General features: G+C 36.7%; 1 protein-coding gene across 1 annotated transcript in view; it reads right to left on the bottom strand.

Moving 5' to 3' along the window:
• The window catches only part of LOC126161972 (cytoplasmic dynein 2 heavy chain 1), a 778,966-nt gene that overhangs the window by 261,464 nt on the left and 491,695 nt on the right, over positions 1-25,807 (bottom strand). The window contains 3 exon segments of the mRNA XM_049918163.1: positions 6,980-7,088; positions 14,348-14,461; positions 21,575-21,807. Of these exon segments, the coding sequence (XP_049774120.1) occupies positions 6,980-7,088; positions 14,348-14,461; positions 21,575-21,807 (456 nt within the window).

Genomic DNA, 25,807 nt, shown 5'->3' with positions numbered 1-25,807 from the left:
CAGGACAGCCTGTGTATGTATAGGAAAAATAAGCTTTGCAGGACTGCATCAAAAAGACAACTACAGCACCTTAAGCACATGCAAACAGTCTTATAATTAGTAAACAAATCAGTTACATCAATCTATACCAAACACAGAATAACAATGGCCAACACATTGATGCAGCAATATTCAAACTACTGTAAAAAACTGAAATACTAAATATTTTGTGGTACACTTATATAAAAAAAGAAAAAAAACTGGAAAAAGATTGAAAATAAGATCAATGTTTCTTGCTCCATATCTAAGTTGAAATGGGTTGTAGAGTGTGAAACTGTGATTGTGACACATTGATCAATAGTCAGAAAACACTGAATCTGGATGTGTATGTCACAGGCCGAGGTCAGAAAACTTACTGATACACACTGGTAATACACATTTCAATGTATTAGAAGTATGCATAAGTTTGATATAGTTGATACCTACCAATGTATTTATGGTGGAAGCACTGACATCACTTAATATTTACGCTGCACTCTACAAACCTACCACATTAATGCATGACCAAACATTGGCAGGTGACTAATATCTGTTTCATTAAACCAGTCCAAGCTCTAGTTATGCAATGCCTAATAACATATTACTGAGTAAGTAAGGAACTTCCACTAACATTATCAGAATATACTCAAATTAAACATTTCATTAATAACTCACTCATTACCATCAATCTGCACTGATAGCAAGCTGAATTTATGGATAATATGTGTGAACTTGAAATGTATGATGACTCCTGCACAACAGTGGCCTTTATTGACAACAGAAGCATTACACATGTGCTTTCAAGCAGGTCCACAACAACAAGATTATTATGCACTGCTGGTTCAGAATATGATTACACAACTTGAGGGTGTAACTAAAATGAAATATGAGATAAACAAACTTCCACCAGCGATGATTATAAGGCCTGAAAAGCATGCAGAAACTGTGGAACCATGCAAACTTGCAGAAGATGTAACAGAAAATACATTTGTGAAAATGCTGAGCTCTTCAGTCACCTTTATCTCTGCTACAAAAACACTTTAAGCAAAATCATGACAACTCTTATGTGTAAGTATTTTGAGAGTTGCAAAGAGATTTGACAAAAAGGCAGTACTTTTCAACGAAGGCAAAGAGTAACAGTCAAGGTAATCATAAGGCAAACCGGCTAACAAAACGAGTGTTATATGGAAGGCAAGACAACCGTAATAAAAATACTGGCACTCAAAAACTCAAAGAAAAGTCGACAGAAGAAGGGCAGACTCACACTATAGGCAAAAAGACAGCTCTATAAACACAGACAATCAGAGATTCAGTGACAACAACAGAACTCAGAAATTAAATCTTTCTGAAATTTTTCTACGATTGTTTCAGGACTGAAATTTAATTGTGTATGCTCATTTCCAAATACATAAAATTGTAGAGGGCAATGCATACTCATATAAGTATCTCTGAAATGAATATATGATGACGAACATTTTGTGTTACATGTATTATAAAGTAATGAGTTTACACAATGTAACTGAAACCTGCAACAAGTGCACGCAGACAAGCTTGAAGCCTTTAGAAGTTTTAATAATAAGTCATAAACAATATGAATGACTGCATAGACTGTTTTCAATTAGAAAAAAAATAGAATAAAGGAATACAGATTACAGGTGACCACAGATAAAGACTCTGTGGGGCTGGTGCACTATGAGTAGTTGCCATCATATAAGATAGTTGTGGCTTGCCAGCCCATAACAGAGGCTTGACATGATGCTAGTTCTGTATGCACCTGCAGCCAGTGTTAAACCCTTATGGTGGATATTGTCAATTTTTACCTATGTTGATCATACTTATTCAAATTCGGCACACATAATACAGTTGGCACTACTAGAAAATACAGTGGGTGTGCTCTCTCTGCTCCCCAAGACCAATGGCTAAGGTATTTCAGTATATTTAGTATCATCTGAAATTTTGGCATTAGTACTACTTGTGTGTGGCAACCAAACCATGAAGCCTCATTATTTTTGAAACTGGGAGCCCATCCTTAGTTTTCTGTGCAAGTAGTTGTCAGCAACAGCTGTGTCATTACAAGGTTAGAGCAGGGACAGACAATAGCAAAGCCATTAAAAATAAAGCACACTGGCGTCACTGGCTGTAATTTTGTAGCTATCTCATTAATCGCGATAGCAAACATTGTAACATTTTAAACTGATGATTGTGTGGTGTTGTTCTCTTGCTTACATTTGACAAGGTGTGACTGGTATAGTAGCCCAAAAACAGTCTGGATAGCTATGACTGTTTAACAATGGACACTATTTCTAGAAGCCCCATTTGTGGAGCTGTTCACAGATCTTCTGCCTCAAACTAGAATCATAGGTCTTCTCAAGACTGAAGAACATACACTGAAGTGCCAAGAAACTAGTTAGGCATCCATATTCAAATACAAAGATATCTAAAAAGGCAGAATACAGCGTTGCGATCGGCAATGCCTATATAAGACAACAAGTGTCTAGCACAGTTGTTAGATTGGTTACTACTGCCACAACAGCATGTTATGAACATTTAAGTGAGTTTGAATGTGGTGCTATAGTCTGCGCAGAGCAATGTGGCAAAACATCTCTGAAGTAGTGATGAAGTAGGGATTTTCCCATGTGACCATTTCACAAGTGTTCTGTGAACATCAGGAATCCAGTAAACATCAAATCCCCAACATTGCTGTAGCTGGAAAAAGACCCTGATACAGTGGGACCAGCAATGACTGACGAGAAGCATTCAATGTGACAGAAGTGTAACCCTTCTGCGAACTGCTGCAGATTTCAATGCTGGGCCATCAACAAGTGTCAGCATGCGAACCATTCAACAAAACATAATCGATTATGGGCTTTTGGAGCTGAAGGCCCACTAAAGTACCCTTGATGACTGCACAACAAAAAGCTTTACCCCTCACCTGGGCCCATCCACACTGACATTGGATTGCTGATGACTGGAAACATGTCGCCTGGTCAGACGGGTCATTTCAAATTGTATCAAGCAGATGGATGTGTATAGGTATGGAGACAACCTCATGAATCCATGGATTCTGCATGTCAGCAGGGGACTGTTCAAGCTGGTGGAGGCTATGTGATGGTGTGGAGCATGTGCAGTTGGAGTTATATGGGACCCATGATACGTCTAGATATGACTCTGACAGGTGACACATACATAAGCAAATGTCTGATCACCTGCGTCCATTCATGTCCATTGTGCATTCCAACAGACTTGGACAATTCCAGCAGGACAATGCGACATCCCCCACAAATTCAGAATTGCTACGGAGTGTGTCTCCAGGAACCCTCTTCTGAGTTTGAACACTTCTGCTGGTCACCAAACGCCCCAAACATGAACATTATTGAGCGTATCTGGGATGCCTTGCAATGAGCTGTTCACAAGACATCTCCACCCCCTTGCACTCACATGGACTTATGGACAGCCCTGCAGAATTCATTGTGTCAATTCCCTTCAGCAGTGCTTCAGACATTATTCGTGTTGCAGCATTTCTGTGTGCACATGGGAGCCCTACATGATATTAGGCAGGTGTACCAGTTTCTTTGGCTCTTCAGTGTAGTGTATATGAATAAGAAGCTGGTTGCATAACAAAGCTATTTCTGTTGCTTCCTCTAGTGGGGCTGAATCGTCAAAGATGAAGTGATATTTCCTGAATCTATACTGATGGCAAGAATATCATAAATACTGAGCCATGGCGGGTCCTTAAATAGTTTCATGCAATGTACTTTTGCTGTTGAGCATCTGACAATTTCAAATCTGGCATGTTAAGTGGAAAGCACATTTGTAGTATGCTGTTGTTCTGAAGTCTCAAATGTCATCTCTCGACTCAGTGATGGCAGAAACTTATATCCTGCACTTATGTGCTGGAAATTGAAATGAAACATTCCTACATTATCTGGGTGATGTCTTTGGTGGTTGTTGTAAAACACCCCAGTCTCAGTGTAGCAGTTATTGGCAACCAGTAACATTGGCCAGAGATCCTCTTAATTACTTCCATCCTTTTAGGAATTAATGAATCCAAAAATAACCGTGATGACCTCTGCCTCTCTCTCCTAAACTATTCATCTCAAAACGCTCTGGTATTCACTACATGTGATTGACATCTGAAATGCCACACACCCACATGCATGCCCCACAACTTATTGCACCATAATGGCACAGCTTGCTTCACAATGTGGCTTAAAAACTCTGGGAATTGTCACATAACACACCAGCTCATCAGCTGTTCAGTAATCAGTTCTCTCTACTGGGTCTCCCATCTCATGCAATGGTTTTTAGCGACTGCTCAGTTCAAGAATAAAAGAAAGAAAGACATTTGAGATACAAACTGTATAGGTTAAATACCATCTTTGCAAAAGTATGTTCAGTGATCACTGTAACAATATGGTTTTTTCCTCTTACAATTTTGTTTGCTACAATCACAACCTGTCCACAAGCTTTAACTTACTACAATAAACAGTATGAATTCTTATCATTACTCATGTCTTTCTTGTTGTTTGTTGTGTCATTCCCTTTGTTCTTCCACACATATGTGTTAGATTTTAACATGCTGTTTTTTTGTATTTTGTGAAGAATCATTTCATCTTTTGTTTGTTTTGGTAGTGGTGGGAGTGTTTGCTATTTCTCTCTCCCTCTGTGTGTGTGTGTGTGTGTGTGTGTGTGTGTGTGTGTGTGTGTGTGTGTTTGTAAGGGTTGCTAACATGTCTCATCAACTGTGCGTGTAAATAATTCCTTTACTGTGGCACAGCAGTGAATGGTCTAGGGTGACGATATTTTCCCGTCTAAATTGAGGTATTTTGTAGTGTCTATCAAGGTTGGGTTTAAATGATTTCTGATTGCTGACATTTGGTTATTTATCTGTGTTGCTTCTCTATTACTGCTTTTTGAATTAGGATGTTCTCTTGTAGAATTAGAAAATGTTTCTTATTACTGAATCTGACTATTTTCATTTCCTTTTCTATTGTGGTGGGGTGGTGGTTTTCTTGCTGGAAGTGTTCTGCAGAAATTAGAGGTGATGATAATTTCAGTTGATTTCCACTGAGCAATGACTGTGAATCCAAAGGAGTAGAGTGAGATGTCAATCACAAAGAATTCCCTGCTGCAAATGTGAAATAGAATTATCATCTCTAGTTTGGAGACATAGCTCATCTGACAATACGATACTCTCTATACACGGACCCCTACAGCATACAGAAACTGACCTGTAAACTACACTGTGTGCATTAAAGTCCCTATAACAAGCAATGACTGGGAGAGTTAAGAAATGAGACCCATAAGAATATCATTATCAAATGCTTATTGAGGTGGTAAACAAAGGAAGACAATTGCTACTTTAAATGTAATGTGCTCTACTACAGCAGCTCCTAGGATATTGTTCCTACAAGGAGGCAGAAGGAAAATTAAGATTTAATATCTCATCAACAATGAGGCCATTAGAGACAGAGTAGGAGCTTGGATAGGGGATGTATGGAGGAGGAATCTGTGGGGTATTTATGTTGATCTCTATTCCAATTTTCTGTACAGGTTCTGTAACTCTTGGAACTAAGGTGATGCAAAACCTTTTTTTTTTATATGGGTAGATTTCATACTACATTGTTAGAGGAATGTATTCTTTGACCAGGAAACACTACTGTGCTTATGGCTACAAAACACATTTTTAACAAAACAATGCCCTCACATTTATAGGAAACCTTGCATGTGGGCATTGCTGTCAGGGTTCCTCCAAGCCATAATCCATAGGCAGCGGTCATCCACTGCAGTAGTAGCCCTTAGGTGGCCTGAACGAGGCATGTCATTGACAGTTCATGTCACTATGTAGCTCCTCCACATCTGAACAACATCGTTTTGGTTCACTCCGAGATGCCTGGACACTTCCCTTGTTGCGAGCCCTTCCTGGCACAAAGTAACAACGCGGACGGAATCAAACCATGGTATTGACTGTCTAGGCATGGTTGAACTACAGACAACATGAGCCGTATACCTTCTTCCTGGTGGAATGACTAGAACAGATCGGCTGTTGCACCCACCTGTCTAATAAGTGCTGCTCATGCATGGTTGTTTACATCCTTGGGCGGGTTTAGTAACATCTGAATAGTCAAAGGGACTGTGCCTGTGACACAATATCCACAATCAACGTCTATCTTCAGCAGTTCTGGAAATTGGGGTAACGCAAAAGGTCTTTTGTTGTGTGTATTTTGATGATGTAATTTGTCTTTTACCATTACACTCTCCTTTCTCTAACAGGAAGATCTCAAAACCAATATTGGCAGCTCTCTAACATTAGATTCAAAATTCATAGCAGAATCTCGAAGAGTGGTACATCAGAAATGGTAAAACATAAACTTTCAATTCTATGTTTTTAATTTTATTTTGTATCCATTGCTTTGAAGCTGATGGAAGGGGTTTTTTAATTGAGGAATTACCTCAGTTTTCTATGCCTGTTGTCATGCTACAATGCTCTGAGTAACATTTGTTATTGGAGGCAGCCACTGGCATCAACGAGGTTTCAAGATGTTTCATGTGTGCACTATTGTATTTACATCTGCAAGTGCAGGTCTTACAACTGCTTTCATTCAGTTCATGGGCATTGAGATACAGATACACATTATTAATTGTATTTACATGGAGATGATTTATATAGATTACAGCTTATGTTTTCATTTATATGCTACACCTTATTAGCTGTGTTTTTCCGGAGACATCAACAAAAATTATTGGTAACTAGGGTATATTATGAATGTGCAAGTCAATGAGGTAGCAACCAAGTGAAAAACTTGCACTAGGACATGAGTCACGTGAAATTATTGTTATTATAGTAGTTAATTACCTCAAGTAACTAAGATATCTGAAAGTGGGTGATGCATTTATTCTGAATATCAGCATAAGGAATTAAATATGAAAAAAACATAATGAATGACTTTTACTGTCATACTCTGAGCAAAAAAGGCAGATGTGGTTCCCACATAGTTCTCCTGGGCTGCAACATCTCTCAATGAAGAGACAACAGCTTCAAGCTCGTCACGAGTATAAAGACCAGGGACCTGAAAGACAAAGGACAGAGAAGTTTAGACACATTGCTGAGCCCATCCAGTCATAAATTGCATTTTAAAAAAAAAGTCCATTTACTATTAGGAGAAATCAAGGTCCACATCCCATATTTACCATAAAATACAGTAACATAGAAGTTATTTAAAACAACATCATGAGTGAACTAAGTATTCGGAAAAGGAAATAAAATAAGACAATGGAATTTAAATACTCTCGTGAATTTGCAACTCAACACAAATAAATACTTTGGCTCCATATTTCTGAATCTGCGATACTTAATGAGAATTGTAGGCCCTTAATCGGCTATAAGAGCAGCAGATACCAAAAGCTATTGTCCAAGTAGGACAGTGTGTGTCACATTACTTACACCAATGAGACTCTCTGCATGCTCTAAGGTCTACAACAAGAAAGTCATGACCTGTTTCACTGCACATGCTGCCTGGGTTCTCCCACCAACACCAGTTTCTCAGAACTACACAGGTCAAGCAACCACCTGACATTAGTTTACGTTGCTTTGTTCAGTCCCAACCTTTTCTTTCAGTGACTATTCCTTTCTTCATTCCCTTTGAATTTTCTATATCTTTTGTTTTGTGACCTGCCTGCCCCCTCCCCCCACCCCCACCTCACATAATAAATAAATGTAATGTACTTATCTTTCTGCTCTTATTAACTATTGCACTTGGTTTTATCAGTAATCCCTGTCTAGCTTATTATCCTATCTTCTGCCTTAAAGCTCTCAAGTTTTCAAATCACACCTGGTGCAGTCCCCAACAATCAGTTTCTCTTTCTCATCCCATCTGGTGAGTCTCCCCTAGGCCAGAGTTCTGGGCAACTTTTCCATAATTTTCTCCACTTCCTAAACCTCACCACATTCCTTTTCCTTCATCCTTCTTCCTTCCCCTTCAACACTTCTGCCAGAAGGAGAAATCACTGGCTCCAAAAGCTTACCCATTTCTTTAACTTTTATTTTTTTTGCCATTGGTTACTGTGTAGATTTTTTACCTATCCAATTATATTCTCAAAAGTTGATTATTTTTGTTAACGTGATTTTCGTCAGTTGATTATTTTTGTTATTGTGTTTTAGTCAGTTCATATGTGTGACAATTCTCTATGATGTGAAATGTTTCAGTGATTTACAACTAACATACATTTTCTCTTTGAAACCAGGGTTACTTACTGACCATTTATATAACTGGTCCCTTTTCATCTTAATCAACAATAAAATCAGATAAAAAAATGCAACCCAACAACATACAGATATAATCTATTCAGAAATATACAAAGTAGGAGGAGTAGTCAAGTAGAAATGATTTCAATTTTTTTTAGAACTCTCATTATCTGCCATCATTTTCAGTTCACAATGGAGATGGTCAAACATTTTTATGGCTGCATTCTTTGCTCCTTTCTGAGCAAGTGTAAGACTACATTGTGGATATTGGGGTGTGCTTTTATCCTTGTGTTATACTTATGAATATTACTATTATTTTCAAATGTGCAGGAATCATCATACATATTTTTGCTTTATCACAACATACTTAACCCACTCAAACTCCAGCAGAAATTTGTCCCCTGTCAGAAGAATTTTATCACTCAAGTTGCACACTGTAATAACACACATTAATCACGTAAATATAATTGACATAATATGCAAAATAAAATGTAATAATTGTGACTTGTGATGACCTGTCAGGATTCAATATCTGATACGAATTTCCTGAATAGGAAAACATCACAGATTTAAGATGCAATAATTTCAGCCGGGTGCTCACAGTCATAGCTGCTACTTCCATATGGAGATTCAGATCTCTTTTCAGAATCAAAGTTGAGTGGATCAGAATCCGTAAATAGTAATTTTCACAATAAATTCACTATACCATTAAATATATCATTATATACAAGATCTTCAGCTCTGAAGAACAGCATTAGTCTCTGGTGACTTAGATAACATTTTAGTAATTGATTTACTAATACAAGGTTGCTAATTTTTTAGTTTCTTCTGTGTCGTAGGCAAGAGCATTAAATTTATATCTAACAGGTGCCAGTGTGCAGCTGCTGGCCACAGTCCAATTTTCCTTTGGAGTCTCTCAGAAGTATGCATTTCGAATAAACCACAGAAAATGACTGCAGTTATGTACAGATGTATATTTACTGTGAAATATACTTAAGGTACATAGCATATCTTGAAATGTAAGGACATGTGTGCACATGATAGGTTTTATTAATTGCATTCAACATTGTAATAAGAGATGTTGTACCCATGAGTGTATCTGACTTCAGTTACAAGTTATTTGTGTATTGGGTGACATGACTTTATTATAGAAACAATTACCAGAAATGAAGACTTAAAATTAGGTTTGGTGAGCAGCTGCTGTGTTTCAGGAAAGAGAACAGACAAAGTGAACTACAAAATAATCAAAACAAAAAGTACATTGTACACGATTTTGAATTACAGCAAATGCTCATGATGTTATCAAAATTCTACACTACGTTCTTCTGTTAATAAGTGGACTATTTTGTATACAGAAGTTCATACATTCACTTAATAGTACAAAAGAATTTCATTTGCAAAATGATTTTGAGTCCATGTTGAACTGTAGGAGTCCCTAGTGGCTCCTTCTTTGGGTAGAAGGATTGAAGGTGAAGGAAGAGGGATGAAGGAAAAGGATGAGTGAGGTTTAGGAAATGGGGCGAGTTTACAACAAGTCACCCAGAATCCCGGGTCAGAGGAGCTACCAATGGGATGAGAATGAAGAAAGGGACAATCAGTCTTTCCTTCTCATCCCATCTGGTAAGTCTCCCCTGATCCTGGGTTCTGGGCAGTTTTTCCAAACTCTCCCCATTTTATAAGCCTTCGTAGTCCTTTCCCTTCATACCTCTTCCTTCCCCTTCCACATTTCTGCCAGAAAGAGGAGCCACTACCTCCAAAAGCTTCTCCAGATACCACTTGGTGAGTAGATTTTTTGTCTATCCAGTTACATTAAATTTTTACATCATAATCTGAAGTGGATACAGTATTAGGCCATGTGCCATTCATTTTGGTATGTGATCTAAATGATGCTATATGCCTTGAAGATAATGAATAAACATCCCTCTTGTCTTTTCATTTCATCACCAACATGTTGTCCTTATTCCGGAACACCATTATGACAAGTTCTGCTTACAGTAGGCCTACCCACAGCACCAACTCCTTCCTGAATCAACTACTCAAAAAGATCTCAAGAATAGTAAGATCTGTATAAATAAACAGTATACCTTTTGTTCAACACATCACTGTCAATAAGCAGCCAGCTGACAACTGACAATGATGAGTTGCTGAGAGCCTGTTTTGCTTGGAACTGACAAAAATGCAAACATGATAAAGTCTGAGTAAACCACAAACGACTCATCACATGTGACAAAAACTACAATTCATCACAGGATTGGCATCCAATTATTGACAATTCTTGTCCTTCTAAAACACTAATGAGAAATAGTACCCAAGTAACCAATGTATTCACCAAGCATCATTGGCTGCGGGCGCTGATAACCACGCAGTTGAGTGCCCCACAAACCAACCATCTCATCATTGGCTTGCATGAAAAAAGTAGTAAAGGAGGTTTCAGTTCATTTTTGATATGTTTCTTTGCTGTTATTTGTAAGGTGTGTAGATTTGTCTGAGTTTTCAGTTTTCTAATGTCTTCATTGTTTAGAAACATATTTGAACAAACACCAAATCCATGGAATCAAACTCTACAAAAAAATTTTGTGGTATTGTGTTGAGGAGTGAAGACAGTTGAGTGTCAGCTGTCAGTCCTAACAACAGTGGCCACAAATGCAGCAACAAAAGGCATACACAGGCATTTTTCGAGAACATTCTTATGTTCATCCTCTTTTAACAAACTGTTTTCATTCAATTTATTTGCTGAAAAGAATATTGTTGTCCTGATGCTGCAACACAAATGAAGTCTCACAGAAATCATCAGTGAAAATAGATGGAGACATCTACAACATCTTCTCATGTCATATGTGAATCCAAACTGTAACTAAGGCTGCATGCCACCACTCCCACTAGCCAAGCTCATGTAGAACATGTGGGATATAAAACATGTGAAGCAAATATTGGAGTCCCCTGTTTTTACAGGCCGGGCGATTTTCGGATAGTGCCAAGGCTGTGAACTCTATGGTTTTGGGCTTAGGCTGTTAAGTGATGAGGCATTACACAAGTACCCAGTTCACAATACCAGTTTTACTTCATTCCACACTAAGACTGAAGATCTGTCGAATATCCACCATTCATTAACAAGCAAAACACCAGGAAACAAAAAAACAAAAACTCCTCTTCTAATCAATCTAAAACCCAACCTTCCCATCTTATACCGCTCACCCAGCAACAAATGTGCATTAAAAAAAAAATTGATCATACACTCATTCAAAAAAAAAAAAAAAAACTTCATGCACGCGACACTACACATATTTGGCCAGCAAGCCATACAGTTGCAAAAACTTATGTGTATTTGTCATATCATCCCCCACAGTGACATCCAGCAAACAAATGTTGAATTTCTTTGTTATACCTATGACAACTACTAAAAATTCCAAACCACAAAACAAAGCACTCACCACAATTTACCTCAATTGCAACAACACACTAATAACAACATGATGAACAAGTTTTGAAACATCTAATATCAACACCAGAGAGTGACATGACATATTTCCACATGCGTTTTTCAAGTATGCTGCCCAGTCATGTGGTCATATAAAACAATATCCCTATGTAATGCGGCACTGCCTAGGTCTGTCGAACAAAAATGAGTGAGAGTGGAGAAATTGTAATGCAAAGGAAACTTGCCAAATAATTTACAGAATATACATTGGATTTTCACCAAGCAAGAAACAAATTGGCTTTACAGGTGAACACAGCACAATAGACCATCTGGTTGTTATGAATGAAATTACAGATTGGAGAAGTGTGTATGTATAACAACGGTGCCTGGGATTTATAAATTTTGAGCATGCTGTAACCAAATTCATAATGACAATCCTAGAGAAATGAAACACTAATTCAACTTATGTTAATACATTTATTAACACAAACATCAATATAATTGCTTCCATTAGATTTCGTAGAGTAGTGGAAAAATCAAAATGGAAAGAGAAGTCAGACCAAGAGAGTCCACATCAGTAAAACCATCTCAGCACATCTACAAACAGATTTCATGTCTCTAAGCTTGGAAAAATTTAAAGCAATATGTGTTGATGGCACATATGCGAACTAGTTATATTTTAATAATAAAAGTTCCCCCTACAAATAATGGAAGAACTTAATACAGCACATTTGAAAATAGGCTTGAACATCAGTTAGATGAGGGTTAAAATAGTGAGAAATCAACAAATTGCATTGAAGATCACACAAATTAACATTGTACTTACAGAATCATTTTATGAATTTGTTTACTTAGATCAGCTGAAGACAATGGCACAATGAATTTAAAATAATAAAAATTAGACAGCTTGACAAAAAGGTGAAGCACCCAGAACACATGGTTGGATATCAATACAACCTCTGAAACACCATCTTGCGGCATTGCCTGCTCAGCCACTCTCATTTTATAAAATGTCTTTTTCATTAAAAGTCCATTCCTCACTACCATAACGCTAAACTGATAATCCTTTTCAATGTTTAATTTTTGCACTGCCCAGCAAAATAGTGAAGGACCCAGAAGGGGAAGAGGAAACAAAAAGAATATTCACACTGCGTAAGATATATGATACAGAAGAAGTACCCTGAGACTTAAAGAAAATGTAAGAATTCTGAAGAGTGCAACTGCACTCAGGGATGGGGGAGGGGCTCAGTGAGTGGTGCTGACAGGATGATGGGCACAGGGGAAACACTGTTGACAGCAAAAAAACACCTTCTTTTATATTAAAAAAAAAAAAAAAAAAAAAAAAAATCCAATACTCGGACTGTTCAAAATATTCCAGAACTCTGTCTACAAAAATTTCTAAGCTACACTAAACTCAATGACCATCTGTACTGGATAACACTAAGTCTTGTTGCCTGTAAAACGTAACTCTTTCATCCAGGTGATGACTCTAAAGTGCCCCTGCTCTGCCTCTGGCTATGACTTACAGCACTGCCAAATCTAGCACTCTTCTCCTCTGGCCCTTTATGCACATGGAAACCTGAGAACCAGTATTACCTCCACTCCCCTAAGAAGCCTGCCACATCTCAATACACTACAGATACATCCTACCCTAACAAAAACATGCAACCTTATATGAAACAACGTTAACAACCTATACTACACACCAGAGAAAAATACTTAAAACCACAAAAACACAATATATATATCAATTATTTCCATTGTCTCAATGCATACTGTGCATGAGGTATTTCTGTAGTTCATCCCCTCATTTCTATTTCTGTGAGTCTTTCCTCACATTCATTTCCACCGCCCATGGAATCACTCTGGTACATCACTTAATGGCTCTAGACACACAACATGCACAATTCATGACTGTGTTGGCTATTGTAGCTTTACATTTACAGTGAAATGGTCTCAGTCACTTGGTAGGGGGCCTGCTACCGTGTCACAAAATTCTTCATTTTCCCCTTCAGACTATATGGACTCAAGAACCTAAACATTTGTCCTATTTCATACTGCAGTAACATTCTCAGTCACTTCACCGCATCTTCTTGGTTGTATAATGCCTTTCTATTCGCTCACTGTACTTTTCTCCATATTTCGCTCACTTGTCTTCCAGATTCTCAGACTGATGCTCTATTCTTGCCTCATTTGTATCCAGTCATGTTTAACAGTGATGGAATCTTTTTTCTATACACCAGTTTGAATGGTGACAATCTTGTGCTTAGATGCACAGAATGGCTGAAAAGTGGGCTCCCATCCAATGTGATGCAAACTACAATAACTGTAAATGTGAACTTATATTATTGAGGATCATTCTGAATAACAATCAACTTTACTTCCTGGTCCAATGACGGACATTTTTCTTGACACTTTTGTAAGGCATGGAAGCTTACTTCAAGAATTTTTTTTGATGAGTTGTTCTTCAACAGTTTAATACAACACTTCACAGTTGAGAAAAATCTATCTATCAGTAGTTAGGTTTTGAGAAGGAGTCTCTTGTTACGAAAAATGTATAAAATTAATTTTTTGCAGAATATGTACTATAGTTATTTGAATCCTGTGTACAAATATAAGTCAAACAATGTACACTACATAAAATGTATATAAATATGTTACAGCACCTCTCCTGAAAGAAGTAGTGTATTGACCATATTGAGCAGAGCTGTCATCTGTATATGGCAATCTTCAAGTAATAGGAACACCTGTTCCCCACTCACACCAGCCATATGCATTACCTGCAACATTATTAAGGATATATATTTTTCCAAAATTGTCTATGTAAAACTACAATTTCTGGAAATAAAATACTACACTTAAATGGAAGTTTTCTCCTATAAACACTAATGACAAGGCTAAGAGAAATCATAATGAAGTGACCGATGCCACAGTTACAATAAAAAATGATCCATCCCTTGTTATGTTTTTGTCAAATTACATGTGGTGGTTACTTGTGAAAATGTCACAACTCATTGCAATGCACATAATATTTAATCATATATGTAAGAACTAAGGTCATATGAATTGTAACCATACTAGTATATACTGTTTAAAGTATAACTTTTGACATTGCCTTTTACACTTTTACACTAAACACAGCTATTTAATAATAAACTGTAATTCAAATATTATTAAAATTTGTCATCTAGTAATTACATAAGTAATTAAGACATAATATTTTTATGTTATTGTAGCCATGAAAATTGATTACTATTTTAAGTAAATATCAAATGTTTTATTATTCTCAGTTATCAATTTATGTATACTGGACATTTTGTTCACCAAATCCCAATGCAATCCGTATGATGTAAAGTTCTTTAATTGTAACTTCTTAAAAATTGCAATTCAACAATAGTTGTAAACATTATGATTACTGGAATATATGAATACATGGACACTAAGCCATATGTATATAGTTTTATTTGAACGTCAGAAAATTCCTCACACTCTAGGACACTGGGACACTGGGGTATTTATGATTCAAAGCTATGCATGTTTAGTATGATTTCTATATTACTGCAATGATAAGCAGTTCTTGTGTTAAAATTTTTGGTCTGGATCAGTCAACTGAAGCACATCACAAAGTCATAAATTTTCACGTTTAAAACTTATAAACATTATGGCAATATAACAAGTTTCTGTTGCCTCTCTTACACTTGTATAGCCAAGTTAATTCCAGAAATTGCAATGCTTAAAGGAGCAAGAACTACAGATTATATTCCAGGCAGTAGAAAAATAAATTGTAGAAATTTGGTATAAAACTAAAGGATATTTGTTGCATATCTATGAATGTCGTTAAGTTGATGCAGCATAGAAATAACAATGCAGATTGTAGGTATGTTGTATCACCACTGAATCACCTGTGTATATGATTATGTATCATCTTCCTTTTCCAGCCAGTCAATAATTTTTGTCAAATGAAGACAGCAAAAACAATTAAATACCAACAACAGAAGAAGATGGCTGCAGTGTGATGAGAAGTATTTTTTGCAAACTAGGGTTTTTGCCTTTTGCCACATTATGGTAGCCACTGTTCATACAGATGATCAGCTGCTTTTATGGTCATCCCAGTATTGAAAGCAGTGAAACTGTTGCAGCAAAACATACATATGGTATAGTTTTCAGCATAAAAAAAGAAATAAAATGGACTTAAGATTAATTGTAGAATTTCTGGAGAGAGAAAAACTGCATGGCTGGGTTCTGACTCCATACTGTTAACACGTAGTCACGGACTTTCAAGATGACAGAATTGCCATTGTGAACAGTTGGAGCAGATTCAATCCCACCACTAGCACAGTCTGTCCCATTTCAGGTGGGCTGGCTCATGACAACAGCCATGTTAAAATCAAATTTGCTGAAATAACTGGATTCACTTCTGTATAAGGTATAATCTTTTTTTAAAATTCACTGTCAAACTGTGTATAAAGGCACGTTCATCCCTGCAGATGAAGAACATGCCCCTCAGTACAAAGCTCAGTGTTTACTTTAAACTGCATGACATCATATCTCTTATCAGATAGCAGTGTGCCAAAGTTTTTCTAGGCTGTATGTTGGATGCTTGCAGCTTCATATCTGTTACAAGTAAGATAAAAATATTCATGGATGAACTGAAAATAATGCAGTGAACTTTGCAAAGAGAACCAGAAAACCCACAAAAATAAACGATGTCTTTTATTACAGTGTGGACAGCATGAATGATCAGCATTATATCTCAATTTATAGTTGTAAAAATTATTATACAATACAAAAACACTAATTTGAATGGGTAAATTTGGGGTATATGAAACAGAGCTGTAACTATATAGGAAGGTAGTTGTTAATGTTATCAAAATAATTTTACAATTGTGAGCAGTTTTTAAAACTGAAGCATAGTTTCCAGAAGTCAAAAGTGCATTTTTAAGATGGCTCTAACCAATTTTAAAACATTTTTGTATCTTTAATATAAAAGCATATACAGGATGTCTCTCCTAAGAGTCATCAGGCATATCTTCGCTGGTGTTGCAGCAGATATTTGGAATTTTGTTTCTGCTTTGTGTAGCTGAAATCAGCCCAAACAAATGCTGGGAATTACATCTTTCATGTGATGCCCAGTGTCAATGGAAAACGTTGGTTTGTTTCCCGTTACAAACAAACTTATTTTTAAAGTGGAATTTTACATGCCCATTTGACAGAGCAGTCCAAAATTAGTCTAGTGTGATACTCGTTTTAACAAATGTATTAACAGGGAAAGTAACACCTGAGAAATAATGAGTACTCCAACAATGACAGCACAATCCTGGTCAGCACTAACTGCTACTGCTATGTGGAACCATGCTGTTCAGTCACCGTTAGAGTACTAGTTACTCCATGTTTTTACTGTTCCTGTTGTAAATCTATATCATAGTGAACTAAACTACTAGTGTTGTATTGAATGGGCATGTAGAACTCCAATTCAAAAATTATTTTGTTTGAAACAGGAAACAAACTGCATCATTCCATCAATGCTGGACATCACATGAATGACATGATGAGTAGTATTTGTTTCAGTTGGCACTAGCTACATGTCGCAAAAACAAAATTGCAAATATCTGCTGAAACACCAGAGAAAGTGTGCCTAATGACTCTTAGGAGAAACACACAGTATAATTCTTTTGACATCACCTAGGAATTCTTTCATGATGGTAATAATAAGTATAAGTAATTCATTGGTGAATGAATCGACTGCATCACTCAAAGAACATTAAGTTTTTTATTAACATGTGACTTTACTGTTAGAGTAGAGAGGGACCTAATTGTGTCAAAAGAGCAAATTAAACTGTGTTAAGCAAAGACATGTTTCCTGTAGTGAGAATATATTTAGGTTAACAAATAAAACAAAGTTGTCAGGTTTTGTTTACATGTTCATTCCATCAGAATTACACTGATGGGCAAACCTTAAGTGTGATGAGTCACAGCCAAGTAACATAGCTCAGTGAAACTTGTACCATACATACAAAGAACTGCTACAATACAGTACCCAAGGTAACTGAAAGAAATACACAATGGGATGAAGAGAAATGACATTCTTACTCAAAGAAGCTTAACTCCAAATGAAAATTAATTGAAACCCTCAGCTGCTGACACGTGTTGTTGATATACCTCGATGGGGACAGCTGAAAATGTGTGCCCCAACCGGGACTCGAACCTGGGATCTCCTGCTTACATGGCAGATGCTCTATCCATCTGAGCCACCGAGGACACAGATGAATAGTGCGACTGCAGTGACTTATCCCTTGCATGCTTCCCATGAGACCCACATTCCCAACTGTCCACAATCTACATACGTAATGTACCTAATAGATATTTGCCCATCTACTCATTACTTGCACACACTAAGGTGACGATTCCCGTAAGAGTTCAGGCAACCTGTGCACATTCGCACAGCCAAAGGTCAATGGCTGGGTAGCCTTTAACTATATAAATGAAGCTTCTCTAGAATAAATTATTTATTCTAGAGAAGCTGCATAGTCATCAATGGTATCTGTTCTTTCGAGAACAGTTACTATCTTCATATATTAACTTCAAATGTTTGGACAGGGTACATGCATTGGTCAATATTATTGTGACACTATGCCTCTTACCCATGTGCATCCTATTGTTGGTATATTCAGTGCTGACTTCATTTTTATGGATGACAATACATAACCGTATTGAACAACTCAGGCATGAATGAATGAAATGAAAGGACGCTGAGTCGTGATAGTCACAATAAAAAGATTCAGACAATCATAGCTTTCAGCCATTAAGGCCTTTGTCAGCAGTAGACACACACATACACGCACGCACACACATACTCATGCAAGTGCAACTTCCACACACGTCTGCAGTCTCAGAGAGCTGAAACTACACTCTCTGAGACTGCAGACGTGTGTGCAAGTTGCACTTGCGTGAGTGTGTGTGTGCGTGTGTGTGTGTGTCTACTGCTGACAAAGGCCTTAATGGCTGAAAACTATGATTTTGTGAATCTTTTTATTGTGCCTATCGCGACTCAGCATCTCTGCTATATGGTGAGTAGCAACTTTCCTTCTCTTATATTGTTACTTTCCATCCTGGATTTTCCATTGTTTGGAATGAAAGGATATTTGACGAATGGAGTAATCAGCCCGCACCCCCATGTTAAATCCCATTGAGCACATGTGGAATGCATTGAGGAGACATATTTCATTATGCTCATATGTGCCAAGGATCATCTAGCACTTGTCAACTACACTGGTGGAAGAATGGAATGCCCCCATCATGGGAACTCCTTACCAACATCATGGCCAGCAAGGGAGCACGTTGCAAAGTATGCATTGCTGTCCATGTTGATCACACACAATATTAACAACCATGTGCCACCTTTTGTAACATCCAGGGGCCCATTATAAATCATGGTGACATAAGTGTAATTATTGCCTTTGAATAAAAGTGTCATTTCTGTTTGCCTCATTGCGTATTTATATCAGTTACCTTCTGTACTATACTGTAGTAGTTCTCTATGGTCCACATATCATCACACTATGCTACTTGGCAGTGACACATCATTTGAAAGGTGCATTTATCCTTACATATTGCACAGCAGTGTATTTGTGATTAAGTATAACTAAATAACTGACAGCAGAGATTGTTACTTTCTTGCCTGGTTTTGTAATCAGGAAAGTGATAAATCCATTTGAAATGTGATCAGATGTGTACAATAGACTTCCTTACAGAATATATATGATGTAAAACTGAAGATAAAATTCATAAGCTTATAAAATGGTGTCTAGAGTGTGATGACAGCTGACTACCATAAAATATTTCTACGTTTCACTAGTGTACAATGCAAATTTATTATGATGCGTTTACCATATTTACTCGAATCTAAGCCGCACTTTTTTTCCAGTTTTTGTAATCCAAAAATCTGCCTGCAGCTTAGAATCGAGTGCAAAGTAAGCGGAAGTTCTGAAAAATGTTGGTAGGTGTCGCCACAACTAACTTCTGCCGTCAAATATATGTAGCGCAACACAGGTATGCTTTGCAGGCTCAAAGATAAATACTGGCGCCAAAACCTCTGCGTCAGTAAATAAATTAAAAGAAAAGGTAGAAGAATGTAAACATTATGCCATGTATTCTTTCGTGTTTGCTGCTATCTCATTTAAATACTGTCTGATTAATAAACTACGAAACTAGACCAAGACAACAGCAAACGCAGAAGAATATACATATCATGTCATGTTTATATTCGTATTATTCTTATGCTGAACAGTGATACAGTCAGAAATGAAGCACGGCAACTGACTAAATTTTTAAATCTAAGAAGACTCTCATTTCTGTGCAGAATGTATTGCACTAAAGAGGCATCTGCAAAGATTTTCAAAAGGAGAAAAATTTTCGCTGAACTCTTGTTCAGAACATCATCTATCATACACAGTCTATTATTTGGTTCTTGCTGATCATTATCAAAAAAAGCAGCAGTGTAAGTAAGAAGAAATAGCAGTCTCTTGCCATTGTTTCGCTAATGAGACGATTCCTCCTTTTTTTTTTTTTAATTGTAACCGGCAGTAGCGCGCGCAAAAGCAAGCCATGCATGGAGTGACGACAGGCCTTAACACTCATTATCAGAATGTGACAAACAATGCATGACACAGTACAGTAATGCATTTTCAGCTTAGAGTGACGTAAACACCTATAAGAACGAGAACGGCACTTATCAGATCAAAGCAAAATAAGCAATCGATTCAAACCAGACAAAGCACGTGAAAAAGGAAGGGTACCCGTATAAATATGGACGGAGCCCCTGACACATAGCAATGACTACTTGGTAAAGCTTAACAGTTGAGCTTACGACTTGAACCAAACTACTGTAGCTGTATCTTCATCCATTCGACCTCAATTGTGTTTCACGTTACAATGGACCAACTTTGTTTCGATTTGGAGGGGCAGTCTAAAACTTTTCTCTCACCTTGAATTTCAAGTCTCAAATTTCAGGAGTGGCTTAGATTTGGGTAATTTTTTTTCCCTTGATTTCGAGTCTCATTTTTCAGGTGTGGCTTAGATTCGAGTGCGGCTTACATTCGCGTAAATACGGTACTTGAAAGAAGAAGAAAAACATTCCTTATTTCACAAAACATTAGTGAATCAAAGAAGGCAAATTATATTAATTGGATGTAAGCTGTTTCTGATGAAGAGGTGCAAGTTTTCATAAAAAGAACTCACACTGAATCTGCCAAACAGTGTTGGATTTTCCTGTATGTGTTTGTTTCAACTGCTAGTGAGATGTTAAACTGATGCAGAAAAAAGTCTCCTCACGTGTTCAGTCATATGGACAAAACTTCAGGAGCAACTGCATCAGTATATTATAATGTGTTTACAGTACATCCTCCTTTGTACAAGCCCAGAAAGATTTAAAAGTTTACTCTTACATGCAACAGTTGTCTCACACTCTCTCATATATATTTCCAATATAAAAGTTTATTAAGGAAGCTACATGCGAATAATAACACACATTTATCAACTCAGCCGTAACCTTCATCACAAAAAGAAAGAAAAACACACACCATTCATTCACCCTAGCAAGCACACCTCACACACACAATTGCCAACTCAGGCAGCTTGGACCAGCATTCTGGTCCAAGCCGCCAGTGTTGGCAGTCGTGTGGATGAGGCGTGCTTGCTTGTGTGAATGAATAGTGTGTGTTTCTCTTTCTTTTTGTGATGAAGGCTATGGCTGAAAGCTTATGAGTAAAATGTCTTTTAATTGTGCCTGTCTGTACCTTAACATGTCATCTTTACGGTAAGTAGCAAACTATCTTTACTTACATTGTTGATATTGTGACATGCAATTAACAAAATCTTAGAAAGATAACACATACCTCCTTCAAATCATTGCAAAAGTTTTTGTGGTCATACTGCTTTGTCATATTTGGTGTTGTTAATTTAACACCATGCAGTGCAGACAAAATTTGAATCGCAGCTCTTCGGCCAATTCCTGCTTGACCAGCCAGAACAAGTGAACCACAGGGAGCTGACAAAATACGATCAGAACTTGCTATGGTTTGCAGCACCTCTGGCAATATCAGCAAATTTAAGTTATGGCCTTCACGCCCTGTTGATCACAAAAATAAGATGGCAAAATTTAAAGTTTGCTTATTTATCAAGCAGATATTCAAAGGTCTTATTGACACCAACAATAATACCATAACAACAGAATATGTACTGCAGTTACAACTGCTACACAGATTTTCATCATTTTTATTCTTGCATCTAATTATAAAATATTTTCATGATAATATTAGGTTGCAAATTCACTGGGCAGGTTTCGAGAGGTAAATTAGATGCTAGAAAAATAATGAACATATATATCAATATTTAAGTCTAGAAGTCTTACACACATGAGGGCCACACTGATGATCAAATTCTAACGTAATGAATCTTTCAACTTTTATGGGCTGCTAAAACTCAGTCAATGCAATGGTACTGAACACAAACTGACTTAGGATATCTCAAACTGCTGTATAAAGTGACAAGAAAATATACAGTTATCATCAGAAAACTTCAAATTCTAAACATTTTGTGAAAGAAAAACTAGATTTACTGGTAGAGATGGGAAGGGCATTAAAGATGCATGTTACCTTTCATAAGAAAACCATTGCTATGAAGTGATTGTTGACCTTAATGTGAAGTTAGAATATACAGTGTCAATGCAAACATTTGTAAACTACATAAAATTATACATACAATAGTATCGCTATTTCTAAAGATTTGCTATACCTGGTGAAACCATGGGAGAAGTCACAGAGCACTACTGATTAATATAACTACTGATTAATATAACTACTGGTGAAACCATGGAAGAAGTCACAGAGCACTACTGATTAATATAAACATGGAAAGTCTACTACTACAGTCCTGCCTATAGTGGTTGTACAGTTCAGATTATTTTTTACCATGTTTAAAGCATATTTGAGGTTCTAAAATGAGCTGCAAAAGTCATATCATGGTTAGTCACAGAAAAATGAAGGTATTTGATAGGTATGAACATATTTTAGGTTTCCTTGTTCATTAAATTGTGTTGGCATTGTCCGCAGCAAATATTTTTTTTTTTTTTTTTTTTTTTTTTTCCTCATGCACATCACAATAAATGTGCAAGGCTGGTTTTATGAGTATACATAAGGAATTCCAGAATATTTCTGAGTGTGTGTTCCCTCTCGGCAAACTTGATGGCTTACAAATTTTTAGGTTCGTAGGCAATTTATTATTTTATATTTTCATGATATCTTCACAGCTTATTTAGTTTTCTTGGTTATAAGTTGAACACAGATTTCTTTGTTTTCTATTTGACCTCCAACAAACTGATAATAGTAAATGCTGCATGATAGCTTAGCAATTGTTACCCAATATCATTAAAGAACGAAACAGCCAACAGAAAAACAAAACCAACAGAGAAAGTAAACCAAAATGTAAAGATGTTATACATAAGTAAACTCTGTAAAAGAAAATCATTGACAAGAAGATGGCCAGTTGTGAGTAGGATTCCCACTTTGAAGGTTCTGTATAAGATTAATTAGGAATATAGACAGTTCACTGATACCACGACTCAAGAATCTCAATGATTTTTCCCTGTTATTGGCATTGATACTGGCAAGATATCTGTCCTGGGAATCTCAAGACATTAGAGAATATTTTAATTTTAAGTTTGAAGTTAGATAACAAATGACAAAAGGACAGTTTTATTTTGATATATTACAAATTAACAATGTCCTGGTTTTTTCCTTGTACTATGAAACCTAGCTTCCTGCCAAAAAATCATGGTTCTAGGTCAATGGCAAGTACCTTACAGAGTTTAATAAGTGAGTTTGCGGGTATCAAAATATGTGATATTAATGAGCATATCTTTTGACTGCATTGACTTAGAAGCTTAACTTTTTACACTGCCAAGGGATTGTACACAATAGCATGTGATATAAATTTCAACTTTAAATGTCTACTCATGCCTGAAGAATATGGGTCTTCCAACTGATAGATAAACAGTCTGATAAATAATGAAAAAAAATTTTTTTCTAGTTGTATAATTACAAATTAACAACTTTAAGATTTTTTGTTTTACTTCTACTGTGAAACTTTTTCTTCTTGCCTAGTTTCATGATACTAGGCCAAGGGGAGTCCCCTACAGGTATTGGTGAGTGAGGTTATATCAAACTATGTGACATAAATTGCTGTAATTTTTAACTGCACTGACTTAGAAACTTTAATTTTTTACATCAATGAGGGACCGTACACTTTAGTGTGTGGCATAGATTTCAACATTCCTGAGAGCAAAGGTTTTTAATAGTTGGACAGACAGGCAGACAGAGGGACAATAAAGCGAATCTATAAGTGTTCCATTCTTATCGAATGAGATACGGAACCCAAAAAATATCTTCAACATGCACTTATCTATGAAGAGTATTATTTTACTTGCAGCATTTGAAATTTCTGACATTGCCTTTCTGTTAATTTTGAATTTCTGTACACTGGCAATATGAAACAACTGCTAAGATGGCATATAGTGTGTGCCACTCACATTTTATGATCGAAACAGTGAGGAAACAAGGCCTGTGCTTGACACCTAGCAAAGACAGCTAGAAACTTGACTGTAAGCCCCAAAAGCTTGTAAGTCATTTCTGAGGTTTTCTGTTCAATCCAAATATTTGTAAATTCACCCTCTGTCATATGTTCCTTCCCCCTCAGTTCATCTCCTCCCTTCACCCTCTAATTCTATCTTCTCCTCTCCATCTCTTTTTCCATCACCTTCTTCCTCCTCTCTCTGTGCATCTACTCCTTCACCTCTCTCTATCAATCTCCTCCTCTCCCCTCTCCCTGTCCATATCCTTCTCCCCCTGTGTCCATCTTCTTCTTCCCCCTCTCTGTTTGTCCATCTTCTTCTCTCCCTCCAAGACTCTCTTGGGATGTCAGCTGGTATAATATATGTTAAAAAATGATGTAATTCCTTCAGCTGTATTAAGTTATTGGTTTTATTGGCAACTAGTTTTGATGTTGTTACAATAAAATCTTCAGGCCCTAAATACAACATACCATACATAAACAACCAACGCAAGAACAGTAATTTATGAGTTATAATGCAAAACAACCTACCTTGCCCACCGTTCACTACTAGTAAACAATGAAGTTTACCTAACATATGTCTGATTGGCAATGCGTATGTTCTCCTTTCTACAATGAAGTTTACCTAACATATGTCTGATTGGCAATGCGTATGTTCTCCTTTCTATAGTTCATTATTTTTTAAAAAAAAAAGTAATTATTTACAATGATCCATGCCTATATTATTATCCATTACAATAACGGCTTGTCGCTTAAGCTTTTATATGCTCCCATTTTTTAATACCTGATATTAACCTACAATAAAACGATTGTGCATATACAGCTTCATTTGTATTTAGTGATACCATGTAAATGTCTAATGTCCAGAGTGATGGCATTTTAACGGAAATGACCAAAAATGTAATTAGTTTCATTAAAATTATCCATTAGGTAATATGGGTATAATAGAATTTTTTTGCATAATAACTCATAAATTACTGTTGTTGCATTGGTTGTTTATGTATGGTATGTTGTATTTAGGGCCTGAAGATCATGTTGTAACAACATTGAAACTCAACACCTGAATACAGCTGGAGGAATTACGTCATTTTTTAACAACTAAAGTGAATGGTTACAATTTGTTTTCTTTGTTTCCCTCTATGTAATGTTTAATTTAAGCAATACAATACATGACACTAGCAGTTAAGATATGCAGGAAAGTGCTAAGGGTATTATGATATTAAAAAGCTAACTCAAAAATGCACATAAACAAGCCTGCATGTAAATATAAGCACTATGGAATCACATAATTGTAGCTATCACAGCCATATTGCGAACATGGGTAGTGGTAAACTGATTATATTGCTCCCTTTCATGTTCAACTGTTAGGCCTTCACTATTCTGATCCAATTATGACTGCCAGCCCTTTCAAAGGATTTGGGGTGAATTTCCTTCTGTCTATATCGATACTCTTTTTCACTATGATTTCCATTTCCCTACGAACTCAATTTCCCATGCAGAAA

This window comes from Schistocerca cancellata, chromosome 2 (assembly GCF_023864275.1).
Source record: "Schistocerca cancellata isolate TAMUIC-IGC-003103 chromosome 2, iqSchCanc2.1, whole genome shotgun sequence".
Taxonomy (NCBI): Eukaryota; Metazoa; Arthropoda; class Insecta; order Orthoptera; family Acrididae; genus Schistocerca; species Schistocerca cancellata.
The sequence above is the reverse complement of the archived record's forward strand: the minus strand, read 5'-3'. Positions and strand labels throughout refer to the sequence as shown.